General features: G+C 53.9%; 1 protein-coding gene across 4 annotated transcripts; it reads right to left on the reverse strand.

Annotated features, from left to right (window-relative positions):
• Positions 1-798: 798 nt before the first annotated feature.
• On the reverse strand, positions 799-9,458 carry Sh2d6 (SH2 domain containing 6). 4 transcript variants are annotated; one of them, XM_037203820.1, is made up of 15 exons: positions 9,169-9,458; positions 8,210-9,073; positions 7,983-8,112; positions 7,289-7,410; positions 6,549-6,612; positions 5,482-5,504; positions 5,061-5,121; positions 4,618-4,696; positions 4,111-4,141; positions 3,959-3,983; positions 3,684-3,761; positions 3,447-3,502; positions 3,082-3,165; positions 2,765-2,923; positions 799-1,236 (listed from the first exon to the last, which is right to left on the reverse strand). In XM_037203820.1, exons 2-15 carry the CDS (start codon positions 8,306-8,308, stop codon positions 1,120-1,122), a joined length of 1,128 nt encoding a protein of 375 aa, XP_037059715.1. In that variant the 5' UTR covers positions 8,309-9,073; positions 9,169-9,458; the 3' UTR covers positions 799-1,119. The 4 variants fall into 4 exon arrangements, with proteins under 4 accessions (XP_037059715.1, XP_037059714.1, XP_037059716.1 ...); XM_037203819.1 differs by having other exon boundaries at positions 8,210-9,458; XM_037203821.1 differs by lacking the exon at positions 3,684-3,761 and having other exon boundaries at positions 800-1,236; positions 8,210-9,458.
• Between the last annotated feature and the right edge of the window lie 8,222 nt (positions 9,459-17,680).

Below are 17,680 nucleotides of genomic sequence, written 5' to 3' on the forward strand. Positions count from 1 at the left end.
TGCTCCAGACTTCTGCGGAGTCATGGTCACGTGGCGCTTCCGGCACGGGGTGTTCCAGGCTCCACGCCAGGGCCCGGAGACGCCCCCGCTCTGGGCCAGCCTGTGGGTTGCTGGCTGCCAGCCCAAGCCTGAGCCCCTTATCCCTGCTGGGCCCACGGCCTGCCAAGCAGCCCAGCTCGGGGTCGCAGAGCCTCCAGCGGCCACCGCCCCAGGCTCCCAGCTGCTCTGTTCCGCCTTCTCTGGTGTTTCAGCCGGGACTGTCTCCTGGGGTCCTCTGACGCCTGTCCAGTGCTCGCCCTCAGACTTCTCATGTCTCCAGAAACCCTGTCGACAAATCCTCAGTCTCCATTCCATCACTTCACAGGGTGGTCGAGTCTGCCTTGAGCCTCCCTCCCTTTTTTTGGCCAAGGCCGGCCAGCATCAACAAACATCGGTTTTATTGGCCTGGCTCTCCTCCTTCTAGAAGGACAAGAGCCTGAACCTGGTAGAAATGGGTCCCTTCCCTCTGCCGCCGAGCCCTTCCAGTAGACCCACACAGCGACATCACTCACTCCATTCCTCTTAGGAACTGTGAGGCCTTCTGGGGAAGACCTTTGGTTCTCAGCACGGTCCGGAATTTATCCACCGGGCTGGAGGGATGGGCTCAGCGGTTCACAGTGCAAACTGCTCTTCCCAGCATCTACATCTGGTGGCTCACACCCCTTCCCCCCTAACTCCAGCTCCAGGGTATCTGATGCCTGTCTTCTGAGGACATGGGCACTCGCATGCCCGTAACCCACACACAGACACACACACCTCCTGTCATACTCGTAATTGGAAAATAAAGATATCAAGAAAGAATTCAGTCAATAAATGTTTATTGAAATACACCGCGTGCTGGTAAACGAGCCCCACCCAGAGTGTGTTCATCCCCGAGAGAAGTCAGTGCACCTAGTCCCTTGTCTGCCTAAGGAGAGGCAACCTCCCCACCCAGGGCAGGCAGCCCAGCTCAAGGCTCTCTCATTTCAAACCTGCGGGGACTTTGGGGTGGAGGGCTGGCCGGGGATAGAAAGAGGCCAAAGCGGGAGGGAAAAGCGAGGGGGCGCACACGTGCCCAGGGCGGATGTGCGGCACGTGTCTTCAGGGCTTGGTGGGGAAGAGCAGGCAGGTGAACCCCCGGCTGCCGCTGTGTCTGTCCACCAGCGGCAGCGGGTGCTTCCTGTAGTGCTGGACCATGGCGGCCACCGAGGGGAAGAGCTGCGGAAAGGAGGCAGGGCGTCTGTGCTCTCCCGAGCCTTACTCTGCCAGCAGCTTCCTAAGGCCGCTGTGGGGCCTGGCAGGGGAGCTGGCGGGCATTTTTTCTAGATGTTTCCCCCCCAGTGTGCCGTGAAATTGCAGTGCCATTTTTGCGGTCTAGTTTCAAGCCTGAAACTGCACCGGCATGCCATGCCGTTGGCCAGCCTCGGCATTCCAGAGCTAGGTCTAGGCCTCTGCCCTGGTCTCTCCCTAAGGAAAGCTGAGGTGAGTGACAGACAGTCTGAATCCTACCAGTTCCTGGGGAGAAAGTCCTTGGAGACTTCTGCCCTCCCCCGCCCCCAGACATTGCCCTCACCTTCACCCTATGAAAATTGAACCGTGGTTGCTGGTGGGTGGTGGCGCATGCCTTTAACCCCAGCCCTTGGGAGGCAGAGGCAGAAGGATCTCAGTGAGTTTGAGGCCAGCCTGGTCTGCAAAATGAGTTCCTGGACAGCCAAGACTTTACACAGAGAAACCCTGTCTCCAAAAACCAAAAAAAAAAAAAGAAGAAGAAGAAGAAGAGGAGGAGGAGGAGAGGAAGAAGAGGATGAAGAAGGAGAAGGAGGAGGAGAGAAGGAGAAGGAGGATTGGACCATCAGGGTGGGTCTCTTTTCACAATGCCAGATGTCTGGGAAGATAGTCAGGCCTCTACCTTCTGACTACTTGCTCTGTAGACCAGACTGGCCTCAAACTCACAGAGAAACCACCCACCTCTGCCTCCCAAGTGCTGGGATTGAAAGTGTATGCCACCATCACCCAGCTTTATTTTGTTTTTAAACAGGGTCTCGCTGTGTAGCTCTAGCTGGCCTGGAACTAAAGAAAGAGATCCATCTGCTTCTGCCTCCCAAGTGCTAGGATTGAAGGGTGTGTGCCACATGCCCAGCTACCTTGTTTTGTTAAGATTTTTTTTTTAACTTATTTTTTATGTGTATGAGTGTTTTCCCTACATGGATGGATAGTTATGCATCCCATGCATGCAGTGCCCGAAGAGGCCAGAAGAGGGCAGTGAATCCCTCAGAACTGGGGTTATATACAAATTGTCAACTGCCATGTGGGTACTGGGAGCTTAACTCAGGTCCAAACCAGTCAGTGCATCTAACCACTGAGCCATCCTCCAGCCCCCACCTTGTTTTTTGAAACAAGGCCTCTCACTGGCTTGGAGCTCACTGTGGAGGCTGGATGGCCAGTGAGTCCAAGGTCTGGATACCCCTTTCTCTACCTCCCCAGCACCCAGATTATAAACCCAAGCCACCACACTTGCTTTATTTTACTTGGGTTCTGGGGGGTCAAACTAGATCCTTATATCGCAAGGCTTACAGACAGAACTGTCTCAGAGGCCCTTACCCTCTGTTGTTTCGACTCAACCCAGGGTGGGGACCAGAAGCAATCTGTGTATTTTCCCCAGACACACACAAGCACCTGGCCAGGCCCAAGGTGCGGCACTGTGAGCCTCCTTGCTGGTTGGCTCCACGACTCCTCCAGCACCCACCTCCTCATGATTCCTGCCCTCCCGGCCCAGCGCATAGTGGTGCCCGCCATCCAGTTGCCGGATGGGGATGTTGAAGACTCGGCCCTTGAGGAGCACAGCCAGGGTGAAGGGCTGGGAACTGTGAGGCCCGGAGCTGAGGCGCACAGTGTAGGCTCCGTCCTGTGGAGGAGACCCCCGCCATGAACTCCGTCTTCTAGTGCCCAGCTGACCAGTCATGTCCAATGCCTCCCTGGCCCTCCTGCCGCTGCCAGCTTAATCAGCCACAGGCAGCGAGGAGACAGGACTTCAGAGAAGGCCGGGAGTCTGCAGACGCCCACCTTTTGGAAGTGAAGCAGGGCTCGCTCGGCAGCTGGACGGTCACAGTTCCCTGAGTACCAAGGCTGACCCAGAAGGCTTCCATCCTATACAACACACAGAGCTACTCAGAGGTGTCTTCCAGCCCTCCGGTGGGCACGGAGAGCAGAGAACCCCGGTGTACAATGATATGTGTTTACATCTGCCAGCCCCAGACTGAGCCCTGCAAGCAAAACCAAGGAGCGCCTGTGCCTGGCGCACACGCAGCGGTACGCTGTGCTCCATGCAGGCTCCTTGTGGTGGTCCAGGCCCCAGGCCAGGAGGGCTCCTGGGCAAGGACTTGGCTCCCCACAGGCCTCCCGCACAGTCTGCGCCCAGCTTGGCTCACCTCAGCAGCAGAGGTGCTCAGGGCGGGGGCTATAGAGGGAGCAGACAGTCTCCGGCCTGCTGAAAGGAAGCAGAAAAGCGAGCTGGAGCCACTGCCCTCTTCTGGCCAGGAAGCTGGCCAAGAAGGCTTCACGGGTGGCTGCAGCAGCCGAGGGAGCCACGCCAGTATGTCTAAAGCCCGACATAGGGCATCCGGTGCTCCCTCTGTCCCCAGGCCCAGCACCCTGGGGGGACCCACCAGACACTCCTGGCGTGAATTCCAAATGAGAACTGATCTTGGGACATACACTGGCAGCCTCCCAATTTAGTGCAGACCCTGGGAAATGGCCAAGAGGGTCCTCTCAGGCCCCATCTTGGCAGAAGCCAGAGCTGCAGGGACCCCCATGATGAAGTGAAGTGGGTCTGAGATCCCGGGGTGGGGGCGGGGTGATAATCTGTTGTCTGCAGGGCTGGGGGCAGGGAGTGGGATCTTAGGAGAACAGTCCCATTCGGGCTGGAGATGTCCATGCTCACCTTTCATCGTGGCATCCTCTGCTCCCTGGGACACAGGAGGGCTGGTCAGATGAGAGCTGGTCTTCCAGGCTGCTACCCACAACCTGGAGTCCCACCCTGGGCCTCCCTCCCACCCCCCTGGGCTCATTTCCTCCTGAGCACTAGCCTCTTACATTCCGAGCCTCCTGGTGACCAAGCATGGGCCTGTGCAGAATAAAGTGGGAAACAGAGCTCAGACGATTTCTTTTTTCTTTTTTTTTAATTTATTATTCTTTTATATACATTGGTGTTTTGCTTTCATGTATGTCTGTGTGAGGGTGTCAGATCTTGGAGTTATAGACAGTTGTTAGCTGCCATGTGGGTGCTGGGAATTGAACTCCGGACCTCTGGAAGAGCAGCCAGTGCTCTTAACCGCTGAGCCATCTCTCCAGCCCCTTATTTTTATTTTTTTAATTAAAAAAAAAAAATTCTTTTTGAGACGACAGGGTCTCACTATGCAGCATCAGATGACCCAGAACTCTCTAGGTAAACCAGACTGGCCTTGAACTCACAGAGATCTGCCTGCCTCTGCTGCCCAAATGCTGGGATTTAAGAAAGGTGTTTGCTGCCATGTCTGGCCTCTGGAGTTTCCGTCATTAGTGCACATGGTGTCTCAGGTTGTTCCTACTGCTGTCGCTTACCTGGGCAATCCAGATGTTCTTGGCAGAGGGACTGGGGGGATCAGGGCTTTAGAACTTGTAGTCCTAGTCAAGGCTGGGACTAAAACAGAGAGGGCACACAGGGTTTGGCCGGGGACCAGACAGGGAAGTCTAGGCTGACCAGAAGTGGCTCGGAACAGTCTAGGGGTCTATTACTGTCCCCTCTGACCGGGGCTCTCCTGAAGCCCTTTGAACCATAGGGAGATACCAGCTTGGTGGCCTGGCTGCATCAGATGAGAGGCTCCACCCAGCCCTTGCTCTAAGGGCGTCACCTCCTTTGTAGGGACAGTGTGGGTCTACCTGGGCTAAAGGCAGAAATGAAGGCAGCCAGGTGGGGTTTGGAGGGGACAGAAATGGGGCGAGGTGAGAGTGTGTTCATGGGCAGCCGAGGGCTTCAGGGATGGGATAGGGCAGTTTCCGCTCACGTGGGTCCGGCTCACACTCCAGGTAGATGTCCTCCTCGTTTTTCTTTGCAAGGTCTGTTACCTAAGGTGTGGGATCATGGGCTTGACTAGACCTGTGGTCCTTTCAGGAATAAGAAGGCTGTGCCTCGATTAGTGAGGAAGGGGGACAGGAAAGAAGCCGCTGATTGACAGGGGCGTGGATCAGGCATTGCACTCCTTCCCTACACAGGGGGGGGGGGCCTCTCCTCAGGGGTTTCTCTTTTAGGAGTGCCCACAGAGAATGGAGAAGAGGATCTGGGGGACACCCTCTTATACCTATACCTGTGGGAGAGGGGAGGACTCTGCACCAGACCTTTCCCCCGGCTACTCAGGGGCCCATTCCTCTCCTGTCAGCGTTCTAGAAAAATCCCTGGACTGCAGGATAGAGAAGGAGCCAGCTCACCATTCTAACAGATGCACCTTGCCCTGTAAGGAAAAAGGAGAACCAGCACTCATGAGAATCATCGAGGAGGGGCCTGGGCACCCTAGTCACAGTGCTCCTCAGAGCACTCATGAGCATTGGTGAGAGGCCTGGGTATCCTAGTCACAGTGCTCCTCAGAGCACTCACGAGCATTGGTGAGGAGGGAGCCTGGGCACCCTAGTCACAGTGCTCCTCAGAGCACTCATGAGCATTGGTGAGGAGGGGGCATGGATACTCTCAGTCACAGTGCTCCTCGGAGTCAGCTTTGAAGACCCAGGAGAACACACTTCATCTGCTCATCCTCTCTCTTTGAAACCCTGAAATGTCCCCAGGCTTGATCTCTCACTGAATTTGCTAGGCTTGGCTGCAGATAACTTCATGGTGGGAAAAGAAAAAACAAAAAGAAAAACAAAAAGCCAAACCAATATAGCCACCCTCAAGGTCATGAAGGTCTTCCAGCTTGTGAGGCGGATAAGATGGATTGCACCTCAAGTGAGCTGTGTGACCTTGGGCAGAAAAGTGCACTCCCCTGCCGCCTGTTTTCCATAGGAATGGCTCAAGCGTCCATCCTGTCCTGACATCCTAGGGTTCTGGGGTCACAGGCCTCAAGGCACTGACCATAGGGGCCAGTCTGGATCTGCCGTGGCATGGATGGAATCAGAGTGGTGGCCCCAGGGAGCCCTAGTGATGAGGGATACTATTCATAGGCTTCAGTAGGGAGGGCCTGAGGTTTGACCTCTTCATTCTTGGGTGCCCCTCACCTGATCCAGAGATCACAGCGGCTGAGGACAGGGCCTGGCGGTCAGGCCTGTGCTTTTGAACTGTCTAGGGCACACAGTTCATGTCTCTGAGCCTGTCTCTGCACCCTTTCACTGCTGATAATGACACCCGCCCTGACTGCCGTGGGGGCTTGGCAAGCAGAAAGGATGTGTGGCTGGGAGGTGTGCAGCCAGCCTGGGTCAAGGCAAACCCAAAACTCTGGCCTGTGGAGGAGAGGACTCCCCTGCCCATGGGAAGCCAGGGAGAGAGAGGGGACACTCGGCTTTACCTCGCCTTCCAGAAACAGGGCCCGGCTTGGGGGTTGCAGGCTGCAGACTCATTGCCGGCTTCAGCTGTGGGCAGGAAGGGGGTTAGTGAGGGAGGAGGGAACCGCAGGCACTCCAGGAGCAAGGAGGCTGGGGCGGGCGTGAGCGGGGAGAGCTATGTGCTGCTTTCAACACCGACCCTGAAGTGGAGGCGGGAAGAGCAGGGGTTCGAGGGCAGCCTGGGCTCTGTGAGACCCTCTCTCAACTGCACCTCCCCCAGAAGACCCATCCAAACAAACACATATAAAACATTCAGCAAGAGAGGTGCAGGAGAAGGGCAATGCTTCTCTCAGCCTCTCTTGGGGTCCCTCTCTTTACTGTGAATTTTCCCCTGTTTATTTATTTATTTGTATTTACAAAAGCAAAGTGATACTTCTCCAAATGGATAACCAGATCCTAGTGGGAGTTGGGAGGGATGGCGGCTGACCCCTCTGACCAGAGGGAGGTCCTATGGCCCAGAGCCTGGGTGAGGGCAAGCTGAGCTTACCAACCCCAACCCCAGCAGGGATGGAAGAAAGGAAGAGTGTCCTGCCAAGCAGGGTGGATAGGGGAGGAAGGGAGGACCCTCTTGGCAAGTGGGAGGAGCTGCTATTGTTTATTTCCCTCTGGCTTCTGATGGACCTGGCACCGAGGTGTCTCCTAGAATAGAAATGTGTGTTGGGGGGAGGGGCTTGCATATGAGACGTCGGTAAGAGTCACTCACCGGCAAGTGGTAGCCAGAAGCAGGGCGGGTAGGGAAGGAAGGATTTGTGGGGAGTCCTCTGGCCATGGTGAGCTGAGGCAGGGGTGCTGACGGCTTGGATGGACCCAGCGGCCCAGGACGATCTGAAAAAGACCCTGTGCTTTGTGAACTGCGGGGGTGCGGGGGGGGGTTCCTCCCTAGTCTGCTCCCCGTTTTCAAGGCTCCCCACCTCGCCCCATCTCTCCCTCCCTCCCTCCTCCTGCCCCCTCTACTTATTGGCTTCTTGATAGCCCCGTCTCCATGGCAACTGGAGGCAGTCAGCGTCCCTGCCCCCACCTGGCTGAGCCCAGTGGGTGAGAGATGCCAGTGGTGGGGGGCATCCCAGGGAACTCCCACCCTGGCTGGAAGGATGTGCCGAGATTTGGGGGGGGGGGGGACGCAAGGCCCTGGGGACTGGGTCGGGCTTCCTGCTTTGCTTTGTCGATGTTGCCGTAGTTACTTCGCCCCTCCCTCCTCCTCCTTCCCATTCTCCTTCTTCCCGGTTTATTCTCTCCCTCCTTTCCTCCATCCCTCTGGCCTTTGCTGCCCAGCCAAGAGGCCACAGTGGCAGCCAGTTGAGGCCCTTCCCACCCCAGCTCGGCCCTCCTGGACTCCTCCTTTGTTGGGCCCTCTTGTCCTGACCCAACCTCCCAGCCTCTCCCTCCTCAGCCCTCACCCAGATACAAGGAGTCCTCCTTAGAGCCAAGAGACTGTGCGGGGGCCAGACTGAGGGGTGGAACCTCGCAGGGGGGCAGCTCATATTTATCCTCCTCTTCGACCTCCTCCTGGGCCTTAAAGAAGGGATGCTGGGGGCCCAGGGAAGATGGAGGATGGAACAAGTCAGCCCCGGAGCGGATGGCTCCCGCTCTCCGCCCAGCCCCCAGCCTCAGCAACTGGCCTTACCCTGTGTCTCCAAGTCTCTGGGCCAGGCAGGAAAGAGGGGCTTGGGACATTTTCTCTCCGAAGTGGGGTATCTGGATGGACAGACTGGTTTTGCTCCATCCCACCCACTTCTAGCTCGAGGCTTTACTCCCTCTCTGGTAAATAATAAACCATCTGCCCTTAACTACGGGCTGCAACCCTACACCTAGAGGAACCCATCAAAATGGACATTTCTAGCAGCAGAGGCAATGAGACAGGTGTGTTGAAACATGGGGACCCCAGCAGATGCCTGTTCTACCTAGCAAGTGGTTCCTGACCCTACACCAAAGGCAGGTAAGGGAATCAGGCCTGAGTGCTCAGCCTCAGTGGACAATCGGTGGGACAGGTTATCTAGAGTCACTCAGGGAGATCCAACTGCGGGGGACCCTGGTCTGCTGGGGCCCCATGACCCACACTGGGTCACTTACCTACACATCTGGCAGGTGGCAGTGGTGGCCCCATCCTGTAAGCAGACTCTGCTCAGCTCTGCCCAAGGGGACCTTCCGCTGTGTCGGGGTGACATTGCACTCTAGACTAATCACACCTATAACTGAATGCTCCCGGCAGAAGCTGTGTGACATGGTGGACCTGAGATCCCAGCAACAGAAAGCTAAGACTGGAGGGGGTGGGGGGGCAGAACTGGCGGCCTTTGGTGCACCTCGGCACGAGTTGGTACCCTAGGGGAGCGGGCCACAGTGCTGACAGAGTGGGAGCACACAGCTGGCCGGTCACATGGGGTAGAAATAACGGCTGCCGCAGGGAAAGAGGAGGTCGGTGAAGACCGACGGGGAAGAGCAGGAGAAAGCGGAGGAGTACTCACCGGGCCTTGCTGCCACTGTGCCTGTCCTAGAAGGAGGCAGAAGGGGAGCAGAGAGAGTGGTCAGGACAGCTGGGACTCCCCCTGCCCAGAGCCCCGAGGCTCCCGTGGGACCAGGCCTCACCATGGCAAGGTAGATGAGCTGAATCCTTTTGCCTCTCCAGAGCCTAGGAGCTGCCACAAATGTCCTGAGGGGACAGGGGCCTATTGTTCCTGTTATTTGCATATTCTAAGTATTAGGAAGGTGTCCGCCTCTACCTGTGACCTCCCACCCCAAATGGACTTTATCCAGGACACGCCCAGGAGCCCACTCTCCCTCTCATGGCTGTGGTCTCCAGCCCTCCTGCCAAGCTAGAAGAAAGACCAACGACGGACCAGGTGCAGCTCTCTGATAGCGTCCACCTTTGCAGACCTGGACGGGTTACAGGAATGGACAGATCGCTTGCGGTCACTTTTCCTGATCCTTTACTCCTGTTATCACTTGTTGTGGGTGGTAACCACCAATCAGAGAAGCTAAAGGTTAGGGAACATCCAGAAGCTCCCATATTTCAAGGGACTGCTTTGTTCTTTAACGGCGGTGTTTATCAATCATTTATTTATCAAGCTGGGCGTGGTGGCGCACACCTTTAATACCAGCTCTTGGGAGGCAGAGGCAGGCAGATCTCTGTGAGTTTAACACTAGCCTGGTCTGCAGATGGAGTTCCAAGACAGCCAGATCTACTCAGAAAGACCCTGTCTCTAAAAAAAAAAAAAAACAACCAATCAACTGAACAACAACAAAAATCGATTTATCAGACATCTACTACACTGTTCCAGCCGGTGAGGAGCTACAGAAACCAGGCAAGCCTTTCATGTGTCATTTCCTCACCGGACTCTCAAAATAGCCTCCTGACGCAAGGCCCAGTTTTCATTCCCTTTCAGAGGAAGATGCTGAGTCTCTTAGTCAGCTCTCACTGACGGAGCAATGCCACGACACTGACTGGGCTTAACACAACTGAGATTTTATTGCCTCCGAGCTCAGGAGGATAGAAGGCCAAGACTGGGGTTGGTTTCTGGGTGGCCTCTGTTTCTGCCTTGGATTCCACTCCCTCTCTGTGTGTCTTCACGTGGCCTCATGCCTGTGGGCACAGAGGGAGCCTGAGCTGGGCATTATTCCGTCTTATACAGACAGAAGACTGTAGGATCAGGGTCTTCCTCTTATGACCCCATTTCATCTTAATTGCCTTTCTTCAGGCTCTAGGACTAGAGGTTCGACAGACAAGTTCTGGAGGAGGGGGGTCCTCCATTCAGTTCGTAATACTGAGGCTCTGAGAAACCGCGTTAAGTTTCCTGGGCTGGGGGCGTAGCTCAGTTGATAGAGCACTTGCCCGGCATACGGGGAGCCCTGGCTTTGATCTGAGTGTGGTGGTGGTGCACACCTGTAATCCTAGCAGGAGAATTGGAATTCAAGGCCACCCTCTGCTGCATAGCACATTCAAGCCAGCTTGAGCTGCTTAAGACCCTCTCCATAAACAAACAAAAACCAGATTTTTTTTTTTTTCTTTTTAAAGCCTTGAAAAGCCACTAGGGTAACTCAGTAGAGAGCCCAGGTGGTACCGTGGGAAAGTGGGGGGGATGGAGAAGACGGAGGCTCAGCCCCTCCCCTGGCTCAATGTTCTTCTGTTTGGACCAAGAGTCAAAGGGCAGCTTTCTCACCCAAGGGAGCCTCTTGCTTATACAAGAGGAGAGCAAGGTCTGGAACCACTAACTATGGGGTCAAAGTCCACAGGTCAGACTGAATGGAACATTCTAGATACCACCCCACCCCACGCTGAAGTGATAGAATTTCCCAGTGGTACCACTCTCCCACCCTCCTCTCAGCCATCCCTTCCTGCCCAACCCTTTGCATAGGCAAATTGCAAGGCCTGGGGAGCAGGAAAGGGCCCCAGGGAGGACAGAGTCTGTGTTGTCTCCAGGGGACCCCAGCTGCACAGAGGTGAAGGGGGAGGCGGCAAGAGACCTGCTTCAGCCGGCCTGGGCCTGTCGGAGGGTGGATCTGAACGTCCCCTTTCTCTGACTTTGGGCAGCCCCTCTGGATGAATTCCTAGACTGGGGCAGGGGAGGGGGCGGATTGCAACGGCCCACATTCTGAAGGCTGACTCCCTTACTGGGTGGCAGCACCTGAGTGTCCATTTCATGGTGTTTTCAGAGCACCAAGTGATTCCTCAGATTTCTGACGTCTCAGCTTCTGACCCCCCAATGGGAACAGTCCAGAATTTAGGCCAGGGGAGTCAGCTAACCCTTAGGGAACACAAAGCCGGTTCCTCCGCTTGCCCTGTCACTGGAGAGCTTATTAAAAAAATCTTAGGTCCCCCGATCCTCTCCAAGACTACAAGAATTAGATGCCCTCGGCAAGAGCTGGGGGGCTACACCATCTGTAGTACAGACATCTCATCCGAAGTCAGTAGAAGATCTGAGTATGGCTTCTCGTAGGTCATTTCGGTATCACCTGGAGCCCTTAGCTCCGGCTAGCACAGGGCTACCCTGCAGGGGTGGAGTGGCCCAGCCCAGCCCCTTGGGGCTGCTTGAGTGATGGAGAGAGCAGAGAGAATGTTAGCTTCTCTGAACTTCGGTTTCCTTTGGATGCATGGGAACATTAACAGAAGGATTCACAAGGTGCAGTGGGGGCTCACGACTGCAATCCCAGGCTGAAGCAGGATGATCACGGAGAATTCCAGACCTGCCTGCCCTAGATGGCGAGTTCACCACAGCCTGTACTACTTACAGTGTGAGAGGTTATATCTCAAAACAAACAACAGCCCAAAAGACATCCTTCATTGACAAGGCTTCCTGGGGTTCAGTTAGCTAATGGCGTGGGTTAGCTCACCCGAACTCAGGACACCAGAGTTGAAGTTGTAGTTGCCCCAAAATGGAGGAGGTGGCTAGGTTGGGTTGAGGTCCCTGGTGTCAGCAGAGGGCAGGCAGCATGTGATGGTCTGGGGTGGCTTCTGTGGACCTGAAGGAAGGACAGGGGAACAGGCTGTGGCCCGAGGTCTCAGGGAGTGCAGTGTGTGGAACAAGAGTCTCTGAGGTTCGGGTGTCTGGGCTCCTGGAAGACTGAAGGAACAGAAGCCAGTCTACTGGGCACGCCGTCATCTTTAGGGGTGCGGTAACCTCGCTAGTAATTTTCCCTCCCATTTACAGAAGTCAGACACCTTCCAAACTTGCTACCCAGACAGGTGCTGGCATTGTGCCAGCAGGATGCCTCACGACAGGCCTTAAGCCAGATGCGGGTCCTAAGAGAAATGTCCCCAGGCAGTGGAGTGGCCCTAAGACAGCCAGTGACAGGTAGACTCTCTCCAGAAGCTTCTAGGTCTGAGAGAGTGGTCAGATGGGCAGTACTGGCAAGAAGTGTCTGCACCCAGCATGCCTCTGCCAGGTCAGCTTGGCCAGGACCTTTGGTACATTGCTTCTGGAAGGTTCTCTGGTCTTCCTGGAGATGCTGTGAGCTGTAGAATATTTTTGCCCTCCAATATTCTGAATACAGTGTCCTGAACTTGCTGCTTCAAAACATGAGACCAGCCTGGGCTACCTGAGACCTTGTCTCAAAAACCAAACCAAACCAGCCTCAGGCAGTAATGCATACCTGTAACCCTAGAATTTCAGATGCGGAATCAGAAGATCAGGAATAAGGGTCATCATCCTAGGCTACTTAGTCAGTTCAAGGCCAGCCTAGGCGACATGAGAACCTATCCCGAAAGAGGGTTGTTGAGACGATCCATCCGATAAACTCATCTTCGATAACCTGTTCCATACCTGGGACCCACATGAAGAAAGGAGAGAAATGACTTCCACAAGTTATCCTCTGACCTCCATGTGCCCTCTGGCAGGAACACACACACACACACACACACACACACACACACACACACACACACTCAGGCTGGAGAGACAGTCCATCAGGTAAAGTGGATACTGTTCTTCCAGAGGACCCGAGTTTGGTTTCAGCACCCTCACCAGATGGCCCACAACCACTTAAAAAAAAAAAAAAGATTTATTTGTGTATTTTATGTATATGGGTGTTTTTGTCTGCATGAGCATTGGCCCACCAGAAGAGGATATTGGACCCCATAGGACTACAGTTATTACTTATTTATTTATTTTTGTTTGTATGAGACAGAGTTTCACGTATAGCTTTGGCTGTCCTGGAACTCACTCTGTAGACCAGGCTGGCTTCGAACTCACAGAGATCTACCTGCTTCCACCTCCTAGTTAAAGGAGTAAAGGCATGTTCTATCACTGCCTGGTGGGACTACAGTTATAGATGCTGTGAACCACCACATGGGTGCTGGGATTTGAACTCAGGGCCTCTGGAAGAGCAGCCAGCGCTCTTAACTGCTGAGCCATCCCTCCAGCCCCAGCAGGATCTAATGCCCTCTTCTGGATGGGGACACATCACACACATACACACACACACACACACACACACACACACACACATACACACACACACAGTGTAAAATAATAAAATAAACATTTTTTAAGTCAATCAGGCTGGGCATGGTAGCTCATGCCTTTAATCTCAGCACTTGAGAGACTAAGGCAGAGGCAGGCAGGTATGTGAGTTCCAGGCTAGCCTGAGCTACATAGCAAGTTTCAGGACAGCCAGGACTACATAGTGAGACCTTGCTTCAAACAACAAAAGTCAATCAGTGACTATTCCTCTCCTGGGGCCCCTCCCACTGTTAGGTGTTCTTTCTCACTTTTTCTTAATAAAACTATGCTCGCTCTGCTTTTGTTGTTCTTGTTATTATTTGTGGGGAGTCACACTGACCCGAGACTTTCTCAGCGGTCCTGATGAAGGGACAAAGGGAACTCTAGTTCTGTGTCCTTGTCCGGCTGTGGACTTGGTAAGGCCCGTCTAGAGGAGGAGCCAGTGCCTCGAAGGAGTCAAGGTTGCAGCTTCTGGACCCACCTCTCCCCCTCGGCTGTGGTTGTCAATCCTAAGACAGCTGCGTCTGAGGCATCCTGGGCTCTCTTTGCCAACACTGTCTGACTTCGCTCTCTGCTGACCCTGGCCCGTTCTCGCCCTACAAACAGTAATAAAGTCGCTTGGCATAAACCAGCAGCTTGTGGGAGCCTTCCTGACCCCGCCATGGCTCTTGTCTGGTGTTTCTCATCCCAGGCCCCCCATTTGACGCCCCAGGTCCCCCTTATCCCTGCTGGTTCAGCTCAGCTGTATTTATGGTCATAGCATCTCACTGTGTAGCCCTGGATGGCCTGGAACTCACTATGTAGACTAGGCTGGTCTGGAACTCATGAGATCTGCCTGCCTCTCCTGAGTGTCAGGATTAAAGGTGAGTGCTAACGCACTTAACTGCTTTTTTTTTTTTTTTTTTTAAGTCAAAGTCAGTCAGTAAAGCATAACGGTGTACCTCTACAATCCCAGAGGTAAATGGAGGCAGGAGGTTCTGCTACATAGCAAGTTCAAGGTCAGCATGGGCTACATGAGACAGTGTCTCAAAACAAAACAGAACTCACTCAATAAAGACAGAAAAATAAAATGTAGGCGATGAGGAAGAGGTGATGTGGATTTCCAGCATAAAGAAACCAACACTCAGGCTGGAGAGATGGCTCAGCGGTTAAGAGCACTGGTTACTCTTCCAGAGGTCCTGAGTTCAACTCCCAGCAACCACATGAGGGCTCACAACCATCTATAATGAGGTCTGGTGCCCTCTTCTGTCCTGCGGGCATACATGCAGGCAGAACACTGTGTACATAATAAATAAATAAATCTTAAAAAAGAAAAAGAAAAAGAAAGAAACCAACGCTCTAGGAGAAGGCAGGGCCCTGGGAGTGGGGAGCCAGGCCCGAGGCCAGATCTCGGGGTGAGGAGTCAGCACCAAAACTGTCAATCAAGCCGGAGCCCAAGTGTCCCAGAGGAGGCACGGTGTCCCACTGAACTCTGTCTTCCCCTGGGTTCAGGCTGATGCCAGGGACAGTCCCAGAGGGATGTGGTCTGCATCAAGGAGAGGAAAGGGCCAGCATGGGTGGGTCAAGCGGCCGGTTTATCACAAGCTGCCTGCCGGAGGCCTTTACCTCCCACACCGTTGTCCTCCCAGGCCTGTGACTCAGCTGACTTTAATGAGGTATTTGATGGTCCACAGACAAAGAGACGACTCCCTAGGGAGTCTGTGTTCCCTGCTTCTCCCTGGCACATGATCATTTATCGCTGTGGCCTCAGAGGCTGGTGGCAAACCTTGCCTCCCCGACAGTGGACAGGAGGCTTAGGGTACAACGAGTTTGTCTGCTCAGTTCTTTCCAGGCCAGTTCTCTGTGTCGGTCAGATTCCCCAGAGTCGAGGTTTGGGTCCCTGGTTATAGTGCACAGTGTCACCGCCCTGCTGGCCTCTGCCTGGCAAGGTGCTACATCTGCATTACTCTCCTGCCCTGCCCAGTGTGACCCTCAGCAGAGCTGGCCGTGTCCCTGCTGTGCCTGAAGCCCTGAGTGACTCCTCGCCGCTCCTCTGATGGACACTGCGTTTCTTACCGCCTTCTAAGAGTGGGGCCGACCTACTGCTGCAGCCTCGCTCCTTCATTGTTTCCCAGTGGCTCGTCGACACTAGGCTTCCCCTGTGTTCTCAGAACGCCCTCAGAAATTTAAGTTAGAAAAGACTGAGAACGTCAGTAAGGCTTGGAAGAATACAACAACAACAATAAAAACCCAAAGGAACATAGGTGTGTGTGTGTGTGCCTGCGTGTGTGCTTTGCATGTGTGTGTGTGTCTGTGTGTGCCTGCATATGTGCTTTGCATGTGTGTGTGTGTGTGTGTGTGTGCCTGCAGATGTGCTTTGCATGTGTGTGCTGCAGCACAAGCCTACATGCATATGGAGAGCTGAAGCTGACATCTGGTATCTTCCTCCATTACTCTTGACTTTGCTTACTGAAGTTTTAAAAAGATTTATTTGGGGGCTCGAGAGATGGAGCAGAAAGTTAAGAAAATGTGCTGCTCTTTCAGAGGACCCAGGTTCTGTTCCCAACACCCACCCGGTGGCTCACAACCATCTGTGATTACAGTTCCAGGGGCCCAACACCCTCTCCCGACCTCGGGCCCTGCGCACATGTGAAGCACTTACATACATGTGGGCAAAACACGAAAAAAGAAAATACATCTTTAAAAAGACATGTATGTGCGTCCGTGTCCGTGTGTGCATGTGAACATGTTCTAGCTGCCTTTGGAGGCACCCAGGATAACCTGGAGCTGGAGTTCCAGGCAGCTGTGAGTCAACCCATGTGGGTGAAGCTGACCGCAGTTCCCCTGCGGGAACAGAGCGGCCTCTTGTTAACTGCCAGCTCATCTCTCCAGATCCTTCACTGCCTTTCTGTTTTGCTTTGTTTTTGTTTTCTGAGACAGGGTTTCTCTGTGTAACAGCCCTAGCTGTCCTGAAACTCACTCTGTGGACCAAGCTGGCCTCGAACTCACAGAGATCCACCTGCTTCTGCCTCCCGAGTGCTGGGATTGAAGGTGTGTGCCACCACCGCCTGGCTTGGAGAAGGTGTTCTTGAGATACGGGAAAACGCAGGGGCATTGAGATGTAGCTCAGCTTGTAGAGTGCTTGTCTACCACGCATGAAGCTCTGGGTTTGATTCCCAGCATCATATAAAATCAGGCCTATAAATTCAAGGTTTTCTTAGCTACATAATGAGTTTCAGGCCAGCCAGGGCTACATGAGACCCTGCCTCAAAAACAAACAAACCAACAAACCCGTAAGAAGACAGGGTGAGGCATGTAGTCCACAGCTATCATTGGCACTTGGCAGTGGTAGAGGCAGGAGATTCGGGAAATCCAGGCCAACCTTGGCTACATAGAATGTTGAAGTCAGCCAGAGCTACATAAGAATGTCTCAACTCGCCAGGTGGTGGCGGCGCATGCCTTTAATCCCAGCACTTGGGAGGCAGAGCCAGGCGGATCTCTGAGTTCGAGGTCAGCCTGGACTACTAAGTGAGTTCCAGGAAAAGGCGCAAAGCTACACAGAGAAACCCTGTCTCGAAAAACCAAAAAAAAAAAAAAAAAAAAAAGAATGTCTCAACTCACCAGACAGGGGTGACACACGCCTTTAATCCCAGCACCCGGGAAGCAGAGGCAGGCGGATCTCTGTGAGTTCGTGGCCAGCTGGGTCTACAAAGAGAGTTCCAGGCCAGCCAGCACTGTTAAACAGAGAAACCCTGTCTTGGAGAAAGAAAAAAAAAAAAGTCTCAACTCTCCTGCCCCTTCCCCTAAAGGAGAGAAAAGGAGGAAGCCTCTTGTTTACACACATCACACTTTAAAAATGTTGGAGGGACTAGGACATGGCTTAGTGCTTAAGAGCACACACTGTTCTTCCGGAGGACCTGAGATGGAGTCCAGGTACCCATGCCAGGCAGCCAGTAACTGCCTGTTACTCCAGCTCCAGGGGTATCTAAGACCTCAGGCTTCGGCAGGTCCATACTTGAGTGTGTACACACACACACACACACACACACACACACACACACTTTAAAATAATACAAATAGATCTTTTTTAAAAATCTTGGGCCAGTGAGTAAAGGTGCTTGCCTGATGATCCAAGTCGGGTTCCCAGGACCCATGGGGGAGGAGGAGAAAACTGACTTCAGCAA

This window comes from Peromyscus leucopus, chromosome 3 (assembly GCF_004664715.2).
Source record: "Peromyscus leucopus breed LL Stock chromosome 3, UCI_PerLeu_2.1, whole genome shotgun sequence".
Lineage (NCBI taxonomy): Eukaryota > Metazoa > Chordata > Mammalia > Rodentia > Cricetidae > Peromyscus > Peromyscus leucopus.

What these genes read in the sequence shown, in the direction of transcription:
- Sh2d6 (XM_037203820.1), bottom strand. Translation starts at nt 8,308, where the DNA reads ATGGAGCAAAACCAGTCTGTCCATCCAGATACCCCACTTCGGAGAGAA. An exon ending in GGAGGACTCCTTGTATCTGG is followed by an intron (nt 7,411 to 7,982) that starts GTGAGGGCTGAG and finishes GGTCTTTTTCAG; the next exon opens with ATCGTCCTGGGCCGCTGGGT. An exon ending in AGAACATCTGGATTGCCCAG is followed by an intron (nt 4,142 to 4,617) that starts GTAAGCGACAGC and finishes TATTCTGCACAG; the next exon opens with GCCCATGCTTGGTCACCAGG.